Genomic DNA, 19,071 nt, shown 5'->3' on the forward strand with positions numbered 1-19,071 from the left:
GTTTTGGTGTACGGAAATTGACGATTTTCGAAGATCTCAGCTGTATGGAAATGAGCTATTTTCGAATACAGAGTGATGAAAATGAATTTCCAATGCTGTGTTATCAGCTGACAGGTGTTCTGCCAGTGAAAAAACTGTTTACATTTTTGTTGATTATTGATTATTACCATTCAGATAAGTAAACAAAAAATGTCCATAGATATAACTCCAGAAAGGAATTTTATATTGTTCCAAGTATAACAAAACGAACAAGGAGTTATTTGGTACCAGCACAATATATTATTCAATTATCTGCCACAAATTCTTAATAAGGTAAAAACTTATAAATTGTTGAAGGTTAAGTTGAAAAATCTTTATTTATTTGAATAGTAGAGAATTCACACAGTTTTCATGAAAAATTATTTTGCTTATTTTTGTCAGTGTTTTTGTTTAAAATCAAAATTATTGAATGTCATGAAAATCTTTATAGTCATTTTAATTCTTTGTTACTATTGATATTTAAATTTTAAAACTTATACTAATGTTAGGCTAAGTAGTTTTAGGAAAAATATTATCATTTATTAGCCTATCGACTTTGTTAGGTACTGTTTTTCTTTGCTCAACTATATTTTATGTTATGTTTTTAGAAATGCTACGGACAAGCCTCTTTTATGAGACTTTTGTAGCCTAATGTTATAAAGCCCTTTGTCATTGTATTTGTATTGAATAAATAAAGAAATTGAAATAATTAAATTGAACTTACAGCCTTAGCCCTCAACATGTACAAAATGGCAAATCTGCTTATTCCCAAGTTTTCAATTATTCTTAAGCATCGGCTACTTGTGTTGTTGCAGCTGGACAGTGATGAGGATGATTTTGAGGAAGGCGAGGCTTGGACAGGCAGCTCTGGGCAACTGGTCACCCTGGCGATGGTGTCAGAGTGGCAGCATCAGATACAGACTAAACCGTGAGTTACCATACACTTGATATTGTTAAGAATAATCAAACAAGTGCCTCATGATAAGACTGCATTCTGACATGTTAAAAATACCCTACCATTTGTCCGCAGATCTACAAATGTAATTACAGAAATTGTAAAAGCATTTCAAGCAGCTCTTACAACTGTATCTGGAGAAGAAGACAGTAAAGAGGGTGATTACCGAATAGACGGAAGTTCAGGTAGGCTAATTAAACTCTAAAAATAATAGCCTCTAATAATAATTATACCTATCTAGTACTGAATCCTTGAAAACAATGAGCTTTAACACTTACTTGAACGATACTGAACTATACTTGAAAACACACTATATCTAGCTGTATAATTATCACAGTCTGTGATTGGAACATAGTGAGATTTTAGATTAAATTATAATTAATATTATCAGAGTTATGCTGTTGGAGTAGGCCTTTGAGCTAAAATTGGGTATGATGATAGCTCACATTCCCGATTAACATATAGACGCATTCTTAACTCAAAAATCCTTTCGGGCTCTGCCCCAGTGGCTCTGGAGTTTCCCATGTTATTTTTATAAGTATTCATATTTAAAAGGAATTATAGAATTTAGTCAGCCGTTTCAACTACACAAGTTTGTTCTATTATATTAAATAGCATTAAAAAGTTATCAAGTTTACCAACAGGGTGCAGCACTTTTAATTTTTTTTTTTGCCTTTATGACAACATCTAATTTGAACCAACTAGTAACCAAAAGCTGAGAAAAATTAGAAAATCATGTTTTTTATTGTTTAGGTGCAGTGGTAGAACTTTATGGCTATGGTAGATGTACTACTATAGCATACCGTAAATTAAAAGAACCAAATTTTCTCAAACCGTATCCTCTCCAATGCAAACGCAAAGCATGAGTATAACTTCAATAAGCATTTTATACTTATACGCCAACCCCCTACGAAGGACGGGTACTCTGCTAGTTAGTACCTAATAAATTAAAGTATGATTGTCCTTGGGATATAATTACCTTTCCAATTTTATTAATCACATGTATTAAAATTGGGGGTGATATTAATCACAGTGCCCAGTCCTTCACCAGCTACACCGGCTTTGCCATGTAACATTGATTCCGTTTCCTTTTCATGGTGTCAACTGGCTGTAGTTTTGCAACTAATTATTTCTCACATTTTATTTTTATACTATACTTATTATTAATCTCTGGCTTTACAACATTTTGATTGTATAATGCCCTTTGGGGTGATGATTATGGATTGACTACCTACTAAATTAAAAATACTTCAAAAGAAGGTTCCCAGTTGGTCTTTAGCCATAAAACACTCTTCTACACAGTCTCTTAATCTGTAGTGATGTGGGTCGGGTAAATACCCAGTGTGGGTATTCACCCCAGGCCCGGGTAAATACCCAAAAACTGGGTATTTATAATTTGTATTAAAGTTAGAGAAGATTGAGATGTTATTTTTGCAATTATTACCCTCTAAGGATAGTAAAATGATGATAAAATGTGTTAAACAAAATTTCATATGGTCACTACTAGCATTTTACTTCTCGGTATAATCGCATTAATACCCTGGTCTGAGCATAAAGCATAATCAGCATAAATACCCTGGTCGCATGGTTGCACTGGTCCTGACTACTTGTGATTTTTTAATTTCTATGATAGATAGATGAATTTATTTTATTGAAAGTGAAGGAAAATAATTTGTAAAGTAATAATTATTATTTAGAAAGACAGGAAAATTTAACCTAGTAGTGGCCTATGTGTAAACAACTTAAGAAAATAATTAAAATTCAATCTGTAGGATGGCAGGATTTAATAATATTTTTGTTCTAGATCTTTTGTTGGTATCAATGGTATCAAAATTAAAAAAAAACTAATTTCATAAACTTGTGATACAAAAAATTTGAATCTATAGCACAATAAATCTTTCAAAATTATATTAAGTTAGACCAAAAAACAGTAGATACATTTTTTTAGTAGGTTTATCCAAATATATTATTGTTTCCAACTAAGCAGTAACACAGAAAAGTTTAATGTGGACTCCCTCTTATCCGGACATCTTTTAACCGGACAATTGTTATCAACCCATTGGTTTAACCTGACTAGATTGGCAGGAAGTGAGCGGTTTTGAAACAACTGTTCTCGTGGGAAAGTTTTGAGACCAGTGATCACGTATCTAAATACAATGCTCTCCTAAATTTAAGTCGAATATCACAGTAAACGGTTTCTGTTTTAAAGAGTTTTTGGGGACGTCGGTTTAACCAGAAAAACCGTTATCCGGACTAGCCTCGGTTCCGAGGAGTCCGGATAAGAGGGAGTCTACTGTACTTTCAGTATTCTGCCAGTCTGCCTATGTCAATCAGGCCTTGGGAGCCTTCCAAGCCATTTACACAATACAATTTTAACTATCATAATTTAATGACAGTAGAAGTAGGTTTAGGTTCACTATTTCTCTGATGAGGTGTTGTCTTGATTTCATTTAAAAAAGTGCTAAATCATTAAATAAAAGGTACTAGCAAAGCTTCATGTTACTGTAAAAGGTGTTATAGACTATCCTAATTTATCATGTAATGATAACAATAACATATTTAGGGGTGAATATAAATGAATTTCAATCGATTTCATAAATACCCAAAATACCCGGGTATTTATGGATTTTGGGTATTTACCAGAGTTTTAAATACCCGGGTATTTTACATTACTATTTATCTGATTTCCCCAGTGTTCAACGCTGTTGTGCAACTGTGTGTGTTGGAACTGCAGCCTGCCATCAACAAGGTATTAGGGTTGAGCTCCCACAACCCCTCGGCCACCCAACTTGCCAAGAGTAAACGCTGGAATAAGATGAAGAACCTCATCAAGACATATCTCACTGATTTACTGAAGGTTTGTACTTGATGACCACAACAATACCTGCTAATTTACATATACAGTTTTGATTATTTATTTACTTGCATGATTTTGTATCAACTTGTAACTGTGCAAAAAGTTGCTAAGAACTAATTTGAGGTATCCCTAAAACCACCTTTGGCAAAAGTAAATGTGCAAATCGGAAAGCATTGTTTTCCCAACTTTAAAGTCTTGTTTAAAAGTGGTTAAACCAACTTCTGCAAACTCCCTGAACTACTTAGAACTTCTTTGGTCACATCCGCCAACAGGTAATAATGAGTTGACCGCTTAAACTACTGAATTCTAATCTTGAAGCGAAACTGAATGTGTGACTCTAGAGAATGTTGGGCTGTTGAGATTTTACTATATTTGTGACTAAATAAAATAAGTTAAGTGCTAAACTCCGGAAATCGGTTTCATGAGTCAAAACGAAAGAGGTAATCAAGAATAATAAAGTTTTTCCCTAAACGCTCTACCAGATATCTGCCATTTTTTATATCTTAGGATTATTTAACCGATATTTATGAAAATTGGCTTATGATGTGTGTTAAGATAAAAAAGAACCATCAAAGAACAAATTCAACTTGGTCAATGTAAAATTTCAAATTGGCAGCCTATTAAAGTTTCAAAAAGTCAAATTCAACGAAAACGCGGGACTTAATCCAAAATTTTACACAATGTTACATTTACAGCATATGTAAATCCAAATCTAACCTGCACTTTGATTGTAAAAATCATATTCAAAATAGTAGTGAATGGCAATTTCAATGTCAAATTCATTTTGTTTTTATGTTATAATTCTGAAAATCCTAAAGACAAATAAAAAATATGTCTTCTTATTTATTTGATAGATTTATAACATGTTTTCTTACTCTATGCCCCTATCCTAGCTCCATCAGATATGGTAGACAGGAGCGAATAAAGGGTAACCCGAATAAGCCACCGTACAGAGTGTTCTGTATAACATTTTCAAACTACAGCACACAAGAAAGACACTTTTTTAAGTATATTTTGTAAAAATCTATTCTATTTAGCCCAATATTATTATTGTGTCCTATGGCTTGTTATAGCTACTAGGAGCTGTAAGTTCTGCCAACATTCTGACAGTGCTACTCAAGCACTTACATCAGATGACGGTGTTCCTAGGATACTACCACTCACTTACCAAGAGTGTGCTCAAACAGCTGGTCAGTCTGTGGTCAACCAGTGATGAAGAGACAGCTCGGGTCATTGCGTTTCTGTGTATTCTACGTCTCACCACTAATCAGCAAAAGTCTCTTCTTGACTCAGTTCTCAAGGTATACACTAGTTAAAATTTTGGCACTGTAAGTTAGTAATAATTTGGCTGAGGTGTTTATTTTGTGTCGTTTTACCTCATTGTCATTTACATTTTAAAATGTAAATGTATATAGGGAATAAGCTATTACCGTAGTACTCAGTAGTACTCATGGTAGGACCTGGACCCGGGACCGATTTACTTTTTCGTTTTGAGGTCCCTAGAAGCCAAAAACACCATTAGTTCAGATTCATATATATATGTCCGATCATTTTTGCCCGATAACTCGAGCAAAAATGATCCGATTTTAATGAAGTTTGGTATAAAATGTGTAAACCTACATTTATTCGAACGAGTTTGCAAACCAGCATGATCGGGCTGTGGGAACAGGGGTTTATGGGGGGTTTTATGGGGTAAAAATAGGGTTTTCCCATTTTTGACCCTAAAACCAGAAAATTTCACAATTTCTTTCCAAATCATTTTGTAGAGCTTAAAAAACAAATAATTTAGTATATTGAAGCGTTATTGTGCGCCTAATGGTTATGGAGAAAATTCAAAAAAATTGTAAATTTAAAATTCCCATGTTATTCTTATGGAGAATAAGTCAACTGTTGTAGTTTATTTGTTTATGGACATGTCTTGATCAAATTTGACATTCATTTTTTACTAAACTATTAACATTTTATAAAAAAAACACTTTTTTACCCTCCCTGTTGCAGCAAACCTAAGTACTCGTTAAAATAATTCAATTTAAATAGGGAATAAATGTGTTAAATTATTGTAGTAAATAAAGTACAACTGAGCACCCTGAATATTATATTTTTTTTTAATAGAAGTGACATGTTTCGGGCATAAGTCCATTTTCAAACTTAAAATTAGAGGTGTGCGGTTATCCGAAAAATCGGGTCGGATTCGGTTCGGTTCGGATATCCGTATCGTACTCAAATATCAAATTTAGGCTCGGTTCGGATATCCGTATCCAAACCGAGCCTAAATTTGATATCCGATACTATCCGTTATATATCCGACTTTTTCGGATAGACAACATATTTTGACGTTTTGGACAGAAAACTTAATCTTCATAACCATCATTAGTATCTCTGGACAAAATTACGGCAATACGTTTCCAACGACGACGACGTAACAGCAAAGGACAAAGAAGCCGTATGATGCAATACCGATGTCAAGTTTAGTCGTTATCAGCTGTTTTGCTTTATGATTAGATTCGTCTGGAACGTTATCAGTTGTTTTGCTTTACGATTAGATTCGTCTGGAACGAACATACATAAAGCAGAAAAGAACTTCCATAGTCAACTCGTGCTTGTCTCCTGATACTAGGGGCGCTATGCGTAATAGTTTTTTTTACAGTACTGTTTTAAATCATAAAAATCCAGCCTACTTATGTGCTGTTACGTAAACAACAGATTTAATGTTTCCCGAAAAAAGTCAGAATAGAAACAATAGAAAGGCAACACAATAGAAGGGTGGGAGGGGTTGGGCAATGACCTCGAAAGGAGCCCGGGTAACGGGTAGCAACAGTGAGTCGAGTAGGCCGTGAGGGGGGAAGGGGTGGGTACGACCTTGAAGCTATATATAGACTTGCACTACTTCCCTAAATCTAAAGGACTGGCGAGTGGTATTCCAATCACAGGACAAGATACGTTGTTTTTAGAGTATTCATTGCCCGGTTTGACTTTGAATTGTCTTATTGTGTAGAAACTTTGAATAATCAAAAATAAAATTAGAACTAACCACGATTATTTAGTATTGATTGTGTAGCCTATATAAAATGATTAAATGATAGGGACCAGGGGAAATATACAAACTTTTGTCATGATTTGAATTTCAACATCAAAATACAATATTGCACAATCAAGATATTTTAGGTCATTGACCTTTATTATACATCCGGTATTGCTGTTTCAAGAGAAAAACGTTGATAAATTATAAATTGATATTCCCGTGGTTAAAAAGAATTATTTTATAAACCTATAAAACAAAATCATAAAATCTTACATAAAGATAATAACAATAACAGCAATTGTAAAAAGGGTATAAAGATAACAACGTCATTATACTTTCTCTTTGTTCTTCTATTTCTTGGGTTTCCCTTCATCACGCATTCAACAAGTTGCCTAGTTGCCCATGTCGTTATCAGCTTTTGTGACATAGCACAGCAGGGGGTAAAACTTGACGAAAATTGGTTAATTTTTACCTATTATTTAATTACCAATGTACTTGATTGGTAATGTATTAATAAATTAGCCGGTTTTTGTCAAATTTTACACCAAATTTATTGGAATTTCAAGGTGAATATCAATAAAACAATTATTACCAAATATGTTTATTCATTTAAAAGATTGATTTGTGGTATTGGGTTCCCCACTGAGTGCAGCCGAGAGGCACTAATGAGGGTTGAAGTGAACAATAGACGGCTTATCAGACCCGACCCTCCCCAGTGGTCTGGAGAAAGCTTGTAAAAAAACTATTGTTGTACATGACTTGTTGATCTTGGGCTGCTTCAACTTTAATTTTTTCAAATGAACTGTGATGTTTCAAAATCAAAAACAATAACTTGGGACCATACTGCATAACAATAATGGACTGCAATAATTGTTGAATTTAAAATCCATTTTTAACAAACTTATAACTTTTTAACTTTTAAAACTTATCTTGGTATTTTACTTGGGGTAATGAAGTTATGTAGGCTAGTGTAATTCTTGGTTCATCAAGGTTCTACTGAATTATGTTTGGCAGTGAATAAGTGTAGAATGAAATTTATAAATTCAGGGATACACACCTTTTACAGAGTTATAAAGCCTAATAGCTCTAATTAACTTGCCACAACATCAAATCTAGAGCCCAGTTTAGTGTATTAGTGATGTTTTCTAAACTTGGCAAACCCCAAGAATGCCACTTAAGGCCAATAATCTGTTCCAAAAACGTAAGGAAATACAATGTGAAAATAAAATTGAGATAGAAATCCTTGTCTTGTGAGAACCAGGAAACAACATAAAACATAACCTCAAGTAAACAAACCCAAACGTTTTGACATCAGTCCTGCTGAGCTTAAGTGTTGTGTGAAGATTTCGGCTGCTAGTGTACTTAATTCAAGCAACCAACTTTTGAAAATAGATGTTGTGAATTGTGATTTTCAAGAGAGAAAAACTGTTGACGTGGCTAATTTGAAATTTTATGATTCAAAATCACCATTTATGTTTATTTAATATTTACACAGCTTTACAATGTTTTATATGTTAAAAATGCATATGCAGCTTATTATTAACCGCGCCGAACTATCCGAATCCGAAAATATCCGAATCCGAACCTCCCAATATCCGATCCGATCCGAACCGAGCCTCAACTATCCGATCCAAATCCGATCCGAAATGAAATTTCACTATCCGCACACCTCTACTTAAAATAACATTAAATACTCAACTTTTGTTTGTATTGTTTGTTTGTATATAAATAAATATAATTTAGATTATACAGATGATTTATAGAATCAGACAGGATTTGGAAAACTTTTTGTTACTGTACTGATTATTTAATTCTAAAATTTGGTCAAAGATTGGGTTTCTTTAAGGAATTTAGCTATTTAAAATATGACTAGAGGACCCATGCTGCTGCGCAGCGTTAAAATAATTATTATATCCGAGAAATAATCAAATTTATAATTTTTGATTGAGTAATACAGTATCTTGAGCTTAACTGATTCTGTGATCTATATCTCAAATTAAATCCTATAATTTACTGATAAGTTTGTGTCTAAAACATATAGAAAAACATGGAAATACTGGAGCTATTGATTTGTAACCATATCTTAATTATAAAATAAATCAAGTTCTGGTCGTGTAATACTGTAGGTAAATATTTGTAGATGATTGATGGCAAATTTGTGCGTGCATACCTTCAATTCGAGACCCCAATCATGAAAATCGATCGGGTAGAAGAGCCAATCGAACTCGGCAAAGAAAAACCAAATTTAACTTCCATAAGAAATACATGGGAAGCGAATTTCGTTTGTATATACACCAAGTGGGATAATAGATAAATATATGCCAATGCTTTATGGCAAATCTTTGCGTGCATACCTTCAATTTGAGACCTCAATCATGAAAATCGATCGGGCAGAATGGGCAAACGAACTCGGCAAAGAAAACCCAAATTTAACTTCCATAAGAAATACATGGGGAGAAAATTTCATTTGCATATACACCGAGTGGGATTATAGATAAATATATGCCGATGCTTGATGGCAAATCTGTGCGTGCATACCTTCAATTTGAGACCTCAATCATGAAAATCGTTCGGGTAGAAGAGCCCAACAAACTCGGCAAAGAAAAGCCAAATTTAACTCCCATAAGAAATACATGGGGAGCTAATTTTGTTTACGTATAAACTAGGGGTGTGCGAGTACTCGAATCTTCGAGCTTTTTGGTCGAGCTTTTCATTATTCGGCTCGACTCGAGGCATTTTGAAAAAGCTCGAAGTTCGAGCCGAGCTTTTATACTAAGTCAAAACACTTAATTTGGGTCATAATTGAGAACAATGTTATCACAAATCTACGTTGTTCATGCATTCGAGGTTTGATAAGCACGAACCTCAGCTCAGTCAAGACGCAATGATTATCGATCGTAATTTTGAGGAGATAGGAAAGAGACAAACGACCACCTATCGCGTTGTCTTTCTAACAGCTATTCGTATCGTAATATACAACGCAGTGCGAGTGCGTGATTGGCTAGTCGCTATGACGACACATGGTTGCCGTGACAACCTACAGTGCGCACTGAGCACTGCGCCTTGTGTGGGAGGGGAGATTATACCAACAAACAATTTCAGGAATTCTATTTTGGGACGGATGAAAGATAAGGAAGAAACAAAAAGTGGTCACGTGTGCAAATGTAGTGGGCGACACAATAAGGCTGTAAACAGTATCGTCGTGTCGTTGTTCCTTGTTTGTTTACTTTTTCAGATTCCTTATCAAACGCCCCTATCTGCTATCTCTCTTTCTCTCTCTCTCTCTCTCTCTCTCTCTATAACAATGTACTGATTAAACAGATAGTGGTTGAAGACTTTTCTACTTTCAACAAGTTCAATAAGTTTCCCTGCAGTTATTTTAGTTCAATCAATCCTATAACCTTTCTATGTAATGTTTATCAAAATAATTAATTATCTGTTTTGTATTTTATTTCCTTTAAACCAACCCCTATTTACCATATGTATTTTATAGAATAAAATGTTTGTTTATAAAGTTTCACTGGCCACACAATTTTGTACCTTTTTTATTTTGTATAATGTAACAGTTACCTTGATGATTATATGTATCAATAAGTGGTGCGTGCTGTAGTGAATGCTTTTTATTATCAAAATAAGTAATGCATTTTTTTGATAATAATACATGTATTATTATCAACAATTAATAATTCATTACTTATTTTGATAATAAAAAGCATTCACTACAGCACGCACCACTTATTGATACATATAATCATCAAGGTAACTGTTACATTATACAAAATAAAAAAGGTACAAAATTGTGTGGCCAGTCAAACTTTATAAACAAACATTTTATTCTATAAAATACATTGAATACCATAATGTGATGTAGTTTCCTATTTGTAACTTGCAAATAATAATAATTGATAGTTAATTCTGGAAAATAAAAAAATAGTGATCACATTCATAAACCTGTTGTCAAAACAGCAACACGGGTGTAAGGGTTTATTGTTTCAGAGGCTAGAGTGTTTCAAGGACAAAGTGCTGGGCCTCCCGGTTTAGGGGGGAGGGGTGGTGGTGAGACTGCAAGAAGGGGAGGAAACTGGTTTTGGCTATTTATTGATTAGTTCCCCGACCCTTCTAGATAACAAAACTGAGTGACAGTGTTAATTCATAGTGTTCTTTATTTCATAACTTGTTTACTTTGTGTGTTATTCTATTAATTTTAGTGTTTTGGTCTATTTCCTCCATATGTCAATTATATCTTTTTTAATATATAAGTTTACTTTTTACTTGTCTCTCCACCTTTTTGGATCCAAACCAACTATGTTCTTTTTTTATTAATACAATTGATAAAACTAAAATATTTTGTGCATGGAAAACAACAAGAATAATCGTGTTCTTAAATTTATTTTGTATTTATTTATACAAAATAGAATTAAATATTCATAGTAGTTACAATATACATAATAATGTAATCGACTTGCTAGTTGTTTTGTCGTCATTCAAGGTCGCGTTGCTGTTCTGTTATGAAAGACAATCTGATTGTATTGTCTCAGTCTGCACTGCATATCTCGTCAGGCCTTCAATTATCCTTTTATTTCTTGCATCTTAATTTAGTTCAGTTCAGTTCTTATCGTGATTATCTACTATTTCATGTCTTGACAATTCTCAATGTTTTTAAACATATTAAAATAAAATTGTGTTTATTTAAAACTTGACTGAAAAATTATTATTATGCACTTTTTTAAGAAAAAAAAGTTTAATAATTTAGATAAAGCGACGCTAGAAAAAGCTCGGCTCAAAAAAGCTCGAGCTCGAAAATTTTTGAAAAAGCTCGGCTCGGCTCGGCTCGAGGTTGAAAATCACTATTCGCACACCCCTAGTATAAACCGAGTAATACTATAGATAATTATATGCCGATGCTTGATGGCAAATCTGTGCGTGCATACCTTCAATTTGATACCTCAATCATGAAAATCGGTTGGGTAGAAGAGCCAAACGAACTCGGAAAAGAAAAACCAAATTTTTTTAATAATAAGATTTGGATTGTTTAGATTTTCTTTGTATATGAGATATTCTCCAGTTGAATCCATTTGATTCCCTTTGTTTAAAACTTTAAGCATTTTCATGTTGTTTTTTAAATTCGTGTAATTGTGGTTGGTCGATAAAAGGTATTCAGCAAAGTTTTATTTCATGGATGTTCTGTTGTTACTCTTAAGTACTTGAATGTGCTCTTTGAATCTAGATTTAAAAGAGCGTCCTGTCTGACCAATGTACAAGTGTTCACAATCAGTGCAGTTAATTTTGTCGTAGATGTCTTGATGTTCTTTATTTGTAGTAATATTATTTGTTATCATATTGAAAGTGTTATCTTTTGTTTTGAAGCCAATTTTGTATTCAGAATTTTGAAAAGTTTTTCTTGTAGCCCTGTTAAGAGTTGTATTGAATGGGATGTTAATGAATTTCTCTTTCTTCTTTCTTTGTTGTGTTCTTGGTTTATATTTTTCTTTCTCTTGATGTTTCTAATTATATTGTAGATTATGTTTTGCTTATATCCATTCCTGTTGCCATCTACATAAGAGAACTAACTCACTAACAACTGCCAAGTCTGTCAATGTAGCTGAGTACTGCAATGAACTCACCTCTGAAGTTGCCATCTTTAATATACAGGTTGATAAAAACCAGCTAAATATCCTTGGTGTTTACCGGTCACCAAACGCCCCTATAGGCCCTGCCCTAGATACTATTCGCAATATTCTAGATGCAACACAAACCCAATCAAAATCATTGATCATAATGGGAGGTATAAATATTGACAGATTAAAAGATAATGCAGGAAATATACTTTTAATTAAGGAAATATCCACTTACAACATCAGAAGACTTCCCTCCCAGCAACCAGAATCACAAAAACTAGTGCAACTTCCATTGACTTTATCTGCACAAACATCTCTGCCTCAAAAATCCTCTTCACCGTGGACTGGACAAACATGCTGGGGCTATAGAATACAGGGGCTGGCTCACGTCGACTAGCAAAGTGGTCCCACTGCCGTGTGGCTGTGACGTCACCGGGCTGCCTCCACGGGTGTAGGAAGCACGCGGATCATATACAAACCGCTTGTTTAAACGCTTCCCTAAATTTACACAATTCAATTGTCCATATTGAAACCTATACCGTTGTAATCTGCATTAAATACCAATTTTGATTCGATTTGATTTGAATAATATGTTTTTTAAAGGGGAATATTATAAGGATTACAAACTTGTGAACTTAAAAATGTCACTAAGCAGGGATTTTTTTTATTTTTAGGATAGGAACAAACTTTGAGCGAGAAAAATATTAATTAATAATTCAATAATTAGTATGAAAATTCTTGATAAAACCATCAGGTCGCTTATTGCCTATCAGGAAGTAAGGCTTCATAAACTTGGCGATCACATTCGATCGTTCTGCACATGCCTGCATCGCGCTGTTGCATGTTTATAACATGATAGTAAAAAAATGTTATGATCGTGATAAAACAATTGCACTATTTGTATTAGTGAAACAAGCAATTAGTGCTAAAACTGTATTTTAAGAATTGTGTAGACTTCTTAAGGCTAAACATCCCTGAAAAAGTTGTGTTTCTGGCCCGATAGATAGCAGCACCTCTGCGGCAAATTTGTACCACTTATAATGTCCGTATTTATTAACAGATTTTTGTTTTGTAAACGGTTTTGTAAATGATATGTATAAGACATTCACGCTTTTTTGCTAATGTTTTTTAAAATTTATTTACAAAAAAGTTTTATAAAAATTTTTTTTTCTGTAATTATTTTTTTTTCATCACAGGTAGTCATTTTGTATTGAAAAAATTTAAAAGAATTTTGCTGTTTTCAGATAATTCGGCCAAATGGTCGTTTAGGAATTGTTTTTTAAAGAAATTATCATTATTTCTCTCGGGCTCCGGTCCCCCCCCCCCTCCCGCGTAGCGCAGCTCCAGTGCCCACCCGCTCTGCCCGGCCCTGCAACGCGACTGTAGCTTCGTCATCTCACACACACCTCGCATTCATACTCTGACCGGACACACTTACTATATAGACTGGACTACTGATTTCTACAGATACTAGTTTATGATTTAAAAACAAGTATTTTCTGTAAGTCGGAAAGAGACATATTTAAATAAAATTACAGTTTTATCTGTACATTGCTTAGAATCATGGAGTTTTTGGTTATTTTACGTTTCATAGCCTAAGAAAGCTGAAACGAGTCTTATCTAAATTTTTGTCTGTCTGTTTGTCTGTCCATTTGCCTGTCAGGGTGTCCACCGACCGGGAATTATGCGTGAATTTTTTGAACCGGGAAAAACCCGGGAATTGTGCGTAAATTTTGTGTTTTACCAGGACTTATCAATTAGCCACGATCGCACATGAAGATGGCGTTTCCGTGACCGCGGGAGACGACGATAATGTCCAAACGGCCGTGGGATTTGTTAGTGATTTTTCCGCGATCGAGCATGACGACGATGACATTTCCGTGTGCGCGGAAGAGGATTAAAATGTTTCCGTTACCTCTGAAAAATATCAGAATTTTGTCACGACCACGAAAGACAGTGGTGATGTTTCTGTTACATCGACATATCACTATTTAAGAAGTTATTGATAAATTGCAGGTTTAAGGGTTAGTTTTAATTTTCGGATTATTTAATCAGTAATATATACAAATTGAATACTTGTGTCAGGCAATTAATATTACAGTAATCATAAATGTTATTTCTTTAACTGAGAATGCTCATTCCGATGACTAAAATGGCGAGCAGTGTTAGCGCTAAAACAGCATTGCGAGAGTTGGCGCAAAACACTCTCGCACTCTAATTTTTGCGTTTTCTGTCTGGACTCGAAAATGTTAGCTTATGCTATGAAAATGATAAAACAGTAGTGACATATTTTTATAGCAAACCATCATGAATTTTTGAAGCTTTACGTTGTTAACGTATCAATGTTTTGTGGACTGTGCATTTATTTACTTACTAGCTGTTTGCCCGTTCTACGTAGGGCCTACTGGAATCTTGTAGTAAGTTGAAACCTTATATTCAGAACAGGAGCTGGTTTGCATATTTAGTGTGCATTTTTCCAGATACGCTGGCAAAACTATTCCTATATAGGAATACATATAAACCTTCGCAAGTACAATATCTGACAGTTTCAAAGCCAAAACGAATGCTTCGCAATTAAATGTCACCCGATCGTGTTAGTCCATATTTTATAATGATACAAGGAATTGCTTTATAGATCTATGAGGCATAGCCCTAAGTTAGGCCTGTAATTGAAAGTTACTTTTCACACAGCAAACTTATACAGTAAGACATCAATTTAATTGAATAAGAAATAAGGTGCAGCTTTAACGATAACTATAGTTGTAAATAGTGATGTGTTTGTACGTAAAAATGTTTCTTACTAGTACCAACGGTTCTAAGGAAAAGTATCAGTACCAAAAACCAACGTTCACATTTAAGAAAAGAACTATAGTACTTACGACCAATTCAAACTGTCCTTCTAATTAAACTGTATTATAGGTGTTAATCCGTTGGCAAATATAAAAATAAATAAATAGACAGGCCACAAATTATGTAACATGTAACGTTAACAACGCTTTAAAAACTCACTATATGGTTTTCTAAAAAAAAAAACTTTCACTTGATGTTGTGCTGTTCAGAAGTTATTGATCTCCCTTGGTTTTAAATTTTTTAAGTTTTCGAAAATCAAAATTATTTTCCATTAATAGTACAAATAATAGCAACTTTTAATGTTAACATATTAATGACAGTTTGAAGAAACCTCCTTTATCCAAACAAAGGTTTCTTATTTAAAAGATTACGTAATCTCTAAACGATAATCGGTACATATATCTAGCAAACATTCGGAGGAAATGTGACGAAAAACGCACAAATCAGGGGTTTCGGACGTTGGTACAGTCTAACCTTGATATAACGAACCTCGATACAACGAATTCCTTGATATAACGAATTTTTTTAAATCCCCTAGAACTCTCCATAAGACACAATGTATATTTTACCTCTACATAACGAACAAACCATAACAACGACCTTGATTTAACGAATTTTTTGTGATTTCGGCTAAAATAAGACACCTCAATATAGCGAATTTATCATTGTCAGAACCTCTGCATAACGAATTGTCTACGTCTTTCCCTCGATATAACAAATCCCCCACCCCATTATTGTTTTTGAAAAATCTGTTTCTTTATCAAATGAAATGGAAAGGTGACGTCATCGCTTGCGCTAACATTCGTCTGCTCCGTTTTACACATGTCTGTCTGCTGTCGCTGCGCGCGCTATGTTGCAACTGAGAACTGATTTCATTCTCTGAGGACTGATGACGACGTAATGTTTAGTAAGCTGTGATTGGGCGATAAGTAACTATGGTGAATTGTACAAATTTTTGGATAAAGAGAAACCTAAGAAAGAATATAAAAACAAAACTAAAGAGAAAGAATAGCAACATCGTTATTTTAACATTCCTTTTTCGAGTGTTTTTATTATCTTTAAGTTGGCTATTGATTATACACTTTTATAATGACTTATCTAATAATTTACTGTATTGTTTTCAATACGATTTGTTTCAACTAGCAACACCAATGATATAGTTAATGATTATTATTGACATTCCTCTGTTGTGATAAATCAGTAGGCCTACTGTACTGTAAGTAGCCTACCGGCCTATCGCGAGCGGTAGCTTACAAAACTTTCTACATTCTACTGTTTTGTTTTATTCTTTACATCGTTTATGACTACGCAATACATTGTTTGGCTAGGTTTTAGGAGGGTTAGAACAAGCTGTGATTTTAAACTTACAGTTTTTAACCTGTACCAAGGTCAAAGCCATTGTCATGATTGCGCAATATTCAAGATCCCTCCCCTTTATTATGCCGGATAATTTAGGTTCTACTGTACAATGTAAACACTGTACTGTAAAGTATTGTAGCCTATGCTACTTTAATTGTGTTTTAATGATGACTAATCCCGGCCTATATTGACCGACGCTGGTTCTGAACCTCGACTTAGCGAAATTCCTGCAAACATAACCTCTATATAACGAACCTCGTTTTAACGAAATCCTTGATATAACGAATTTTCAGTTCGGTCCCTTCAGATTCGTTATACTGAGGTTGGACTGTAGTTTTACTTCCTTAATAGGAAAAGTACCGATATCGTTGTCGAAATGTAAGTAAGTAGAAACCAAAAATGGCAGCCAGTGGCCCATTGGAAAAGTGAGTTTAGCTACATCTGTAAGTTAAACCTCTGTTACGATCACAACACAACGAAATCAGAAATATCTTCCAAGATCGCAGCAACATCCACGATCACCCACTGCAGTTCTGATTTTTTACTTTGCACTTAACACAACTGTCCTTGAAGCGCCGTAAATGAGTGGAAAGCTGTTTTGTAAGCTATTGGTGACGATGATAAAAAAATGTAAGTTTCCCAGCACTAATACAGCACTGTTTCACAGTATTTTCCCCGGTTTTTCAAAACTCAAGAACAATCGTTGCACTTGCGATTAATTAAACCGGTTAAGTAAGGCACAACGTTTTTAATCTCACTTGGTTTGGATGTGCTAACAAAACTTGATCGGAAATGGTTGCGGTATTTGTAAACAACTTTTTATGTAAACATATCAGTGACAGCTAGAAGTGAGAACTAATCCAAACGGCTGATCGTTATTTCATAAAATGTAATAGTAAACATTGGGAGAAAATTTGACAAAATTCAAACCAAATAGGGTTTTTGATGGTTCGTTATTTTGTTTTCAAAGAAGCGAGGCCATGTTTTATAGCCAAAGACACTCTCACCAATCCAGTAAATACAGAAAAATTATTAGAACCTTGATCGCAACTCTAGTTTTCTAGGAGTAGGCCGCTTAAAATGACATTTTGGCGTCACAGACGGAATGACAGAATAGGCAAACAGACAAACAGACAGACAGAAATTGAGATAAGACTGGATTCGGCTTTCTTAGGCTATGAAACGTAAAAATAACCAAAAAATGCATGATTCTAAGCAATGTACAGACAAAGCTGTAATTTTATTTGTACAGTATAGATTTATATATTTTCCAACGGATTTACACCAATTTTACAGTTTGATTAGGCCTAAATAGGATTATCATAAAATTAAAAATTTGATGACACTATCAAAACTTTAAATAATTATTTTGTTTGCAATTTGCTTTGGTTAAAGCGTATCAAAACCCCTAAATTCTGTATTTGTTCGTGTATGGAAGTGCGGGAAACCGTCATCCACCGGTGTACAAGCAACACCCCAGCCGTCTTGTTGGTGGGGAGGGGTAGCAAATGTGAGTGTGACCTTGGAATGAGTCACAGCGGCCCTGTCCTGCACCTGCTTCATCTCTCTCTCGCGTTTGTTATAAATACTGTAAATGTTTAAACAACGATACCGACTAAACCAGCCAAGCGATTTTAACAATTTAAAAAGCAAAATTTATTAAAAATTATTGTCTTTAAAATTACTATATGCCTGCAATTTTCATTTTTCATTTTGTAACACAATTATTTTACTATAATTTTTTTAACCAGCAACTTAATTCAAATTTATCTTCAATGGCGTGAATTGTTATCTTATCCCATTCACAAATCAGTTTTCAAAATGAAAATCGGATAAAAATTCTACCAATAAACACCAACACAAAATGACTCCATTTTGGTGCTGCGACGTGGTGGCAGAATTTGGAACTAAACCTGGGATGTTTAGCCTTAAGGCTTATATTATAATGTTATTTACCTTATTTGATATTCCGGTACTCCTTGTCATATCTTGTAATACACTTGGTTGGGTAGCCTATCTTTTAGGAATGTGTAATGGTTTAGGTAATTTTATATTGTCTGTACAACAAAGTGTTTATTCGTACAAAATAAGTAAAAGAGCGTTTTAATGCAATAGTATTTTATTTTAATAGTTGTATCATATATACAGGGTGTTTCAGAATTCGTGTCGGATATTTTAGGGTATTGTTCGTGGGTAAGAAATAAATCCAAATATCATATTTAAATTGACCGATGATTTAGCTTTGTCTAGTTGTCATAAATGTTTTTGCAAAGTTTCAATTTCGTATCTCTTACCATTTTTTAGAAAACAATTAATAAGCGAAAACACAAAATGGCGGCTGTATGAGTAACTAAGGACTTACGGTCAATTTAAATATGATATTTGGATTTGT

At 34.1% G+C, this 19,071-nt stretch overlaps 1 protein-coding gene across 3 annotated transcripts in view; it reads left to right on the forward strand.

Annotated features, from left to right (window-relative positions):
* LOC128983208 (nucleolar complex protein 2 homolog) overlaps nt 1–19,071 on the forward strand; it is a 182,470-nt gene that overhangs the window by 52,190 nt on the left and 111,209 nt on the right. For all 3 annotated transcript variants that reach the window (XM_054402415.1, XM_054402416.1, XM_054402417.1), the window contains exons 4-7: nt 834–946; nt 1,049–1,158; nt 3,667–3,830; nt 4,904–5,131. In XM_054402415.1, the coding sequence (XP_054258390.1) occupies nt 834–946; nt 1,049–1,158; nt 3,667–3,830; nt 4,904–5,131 (615 nt within the window). The remainder of the gene's footprint in view (nt 1–833; nt 947–1,048; nt 1,159–3,666; nt 3,831–4,903; nt 5,132–19,071) is intronic.

This window comes from Macrosteles quadrilineatus, unplaced genomic scaffold (assembly GCF_028750875.1).
Source record: "Macrosteles quadrilineatus isolate MER2022 unplaced genomic scaffold, UCM_ALF_1.0 Scaffold_1__1_contigs__length_201487025, whole genome shotgun sequence".
NCBI classification, from domain to species: domain Eukaryota; kingdom Metazoa; phylum Arthropoda; class Insecta; order Hemiptera; family Cicadellidae; genus Macrosteles; species Macrosteles quadrilineatus.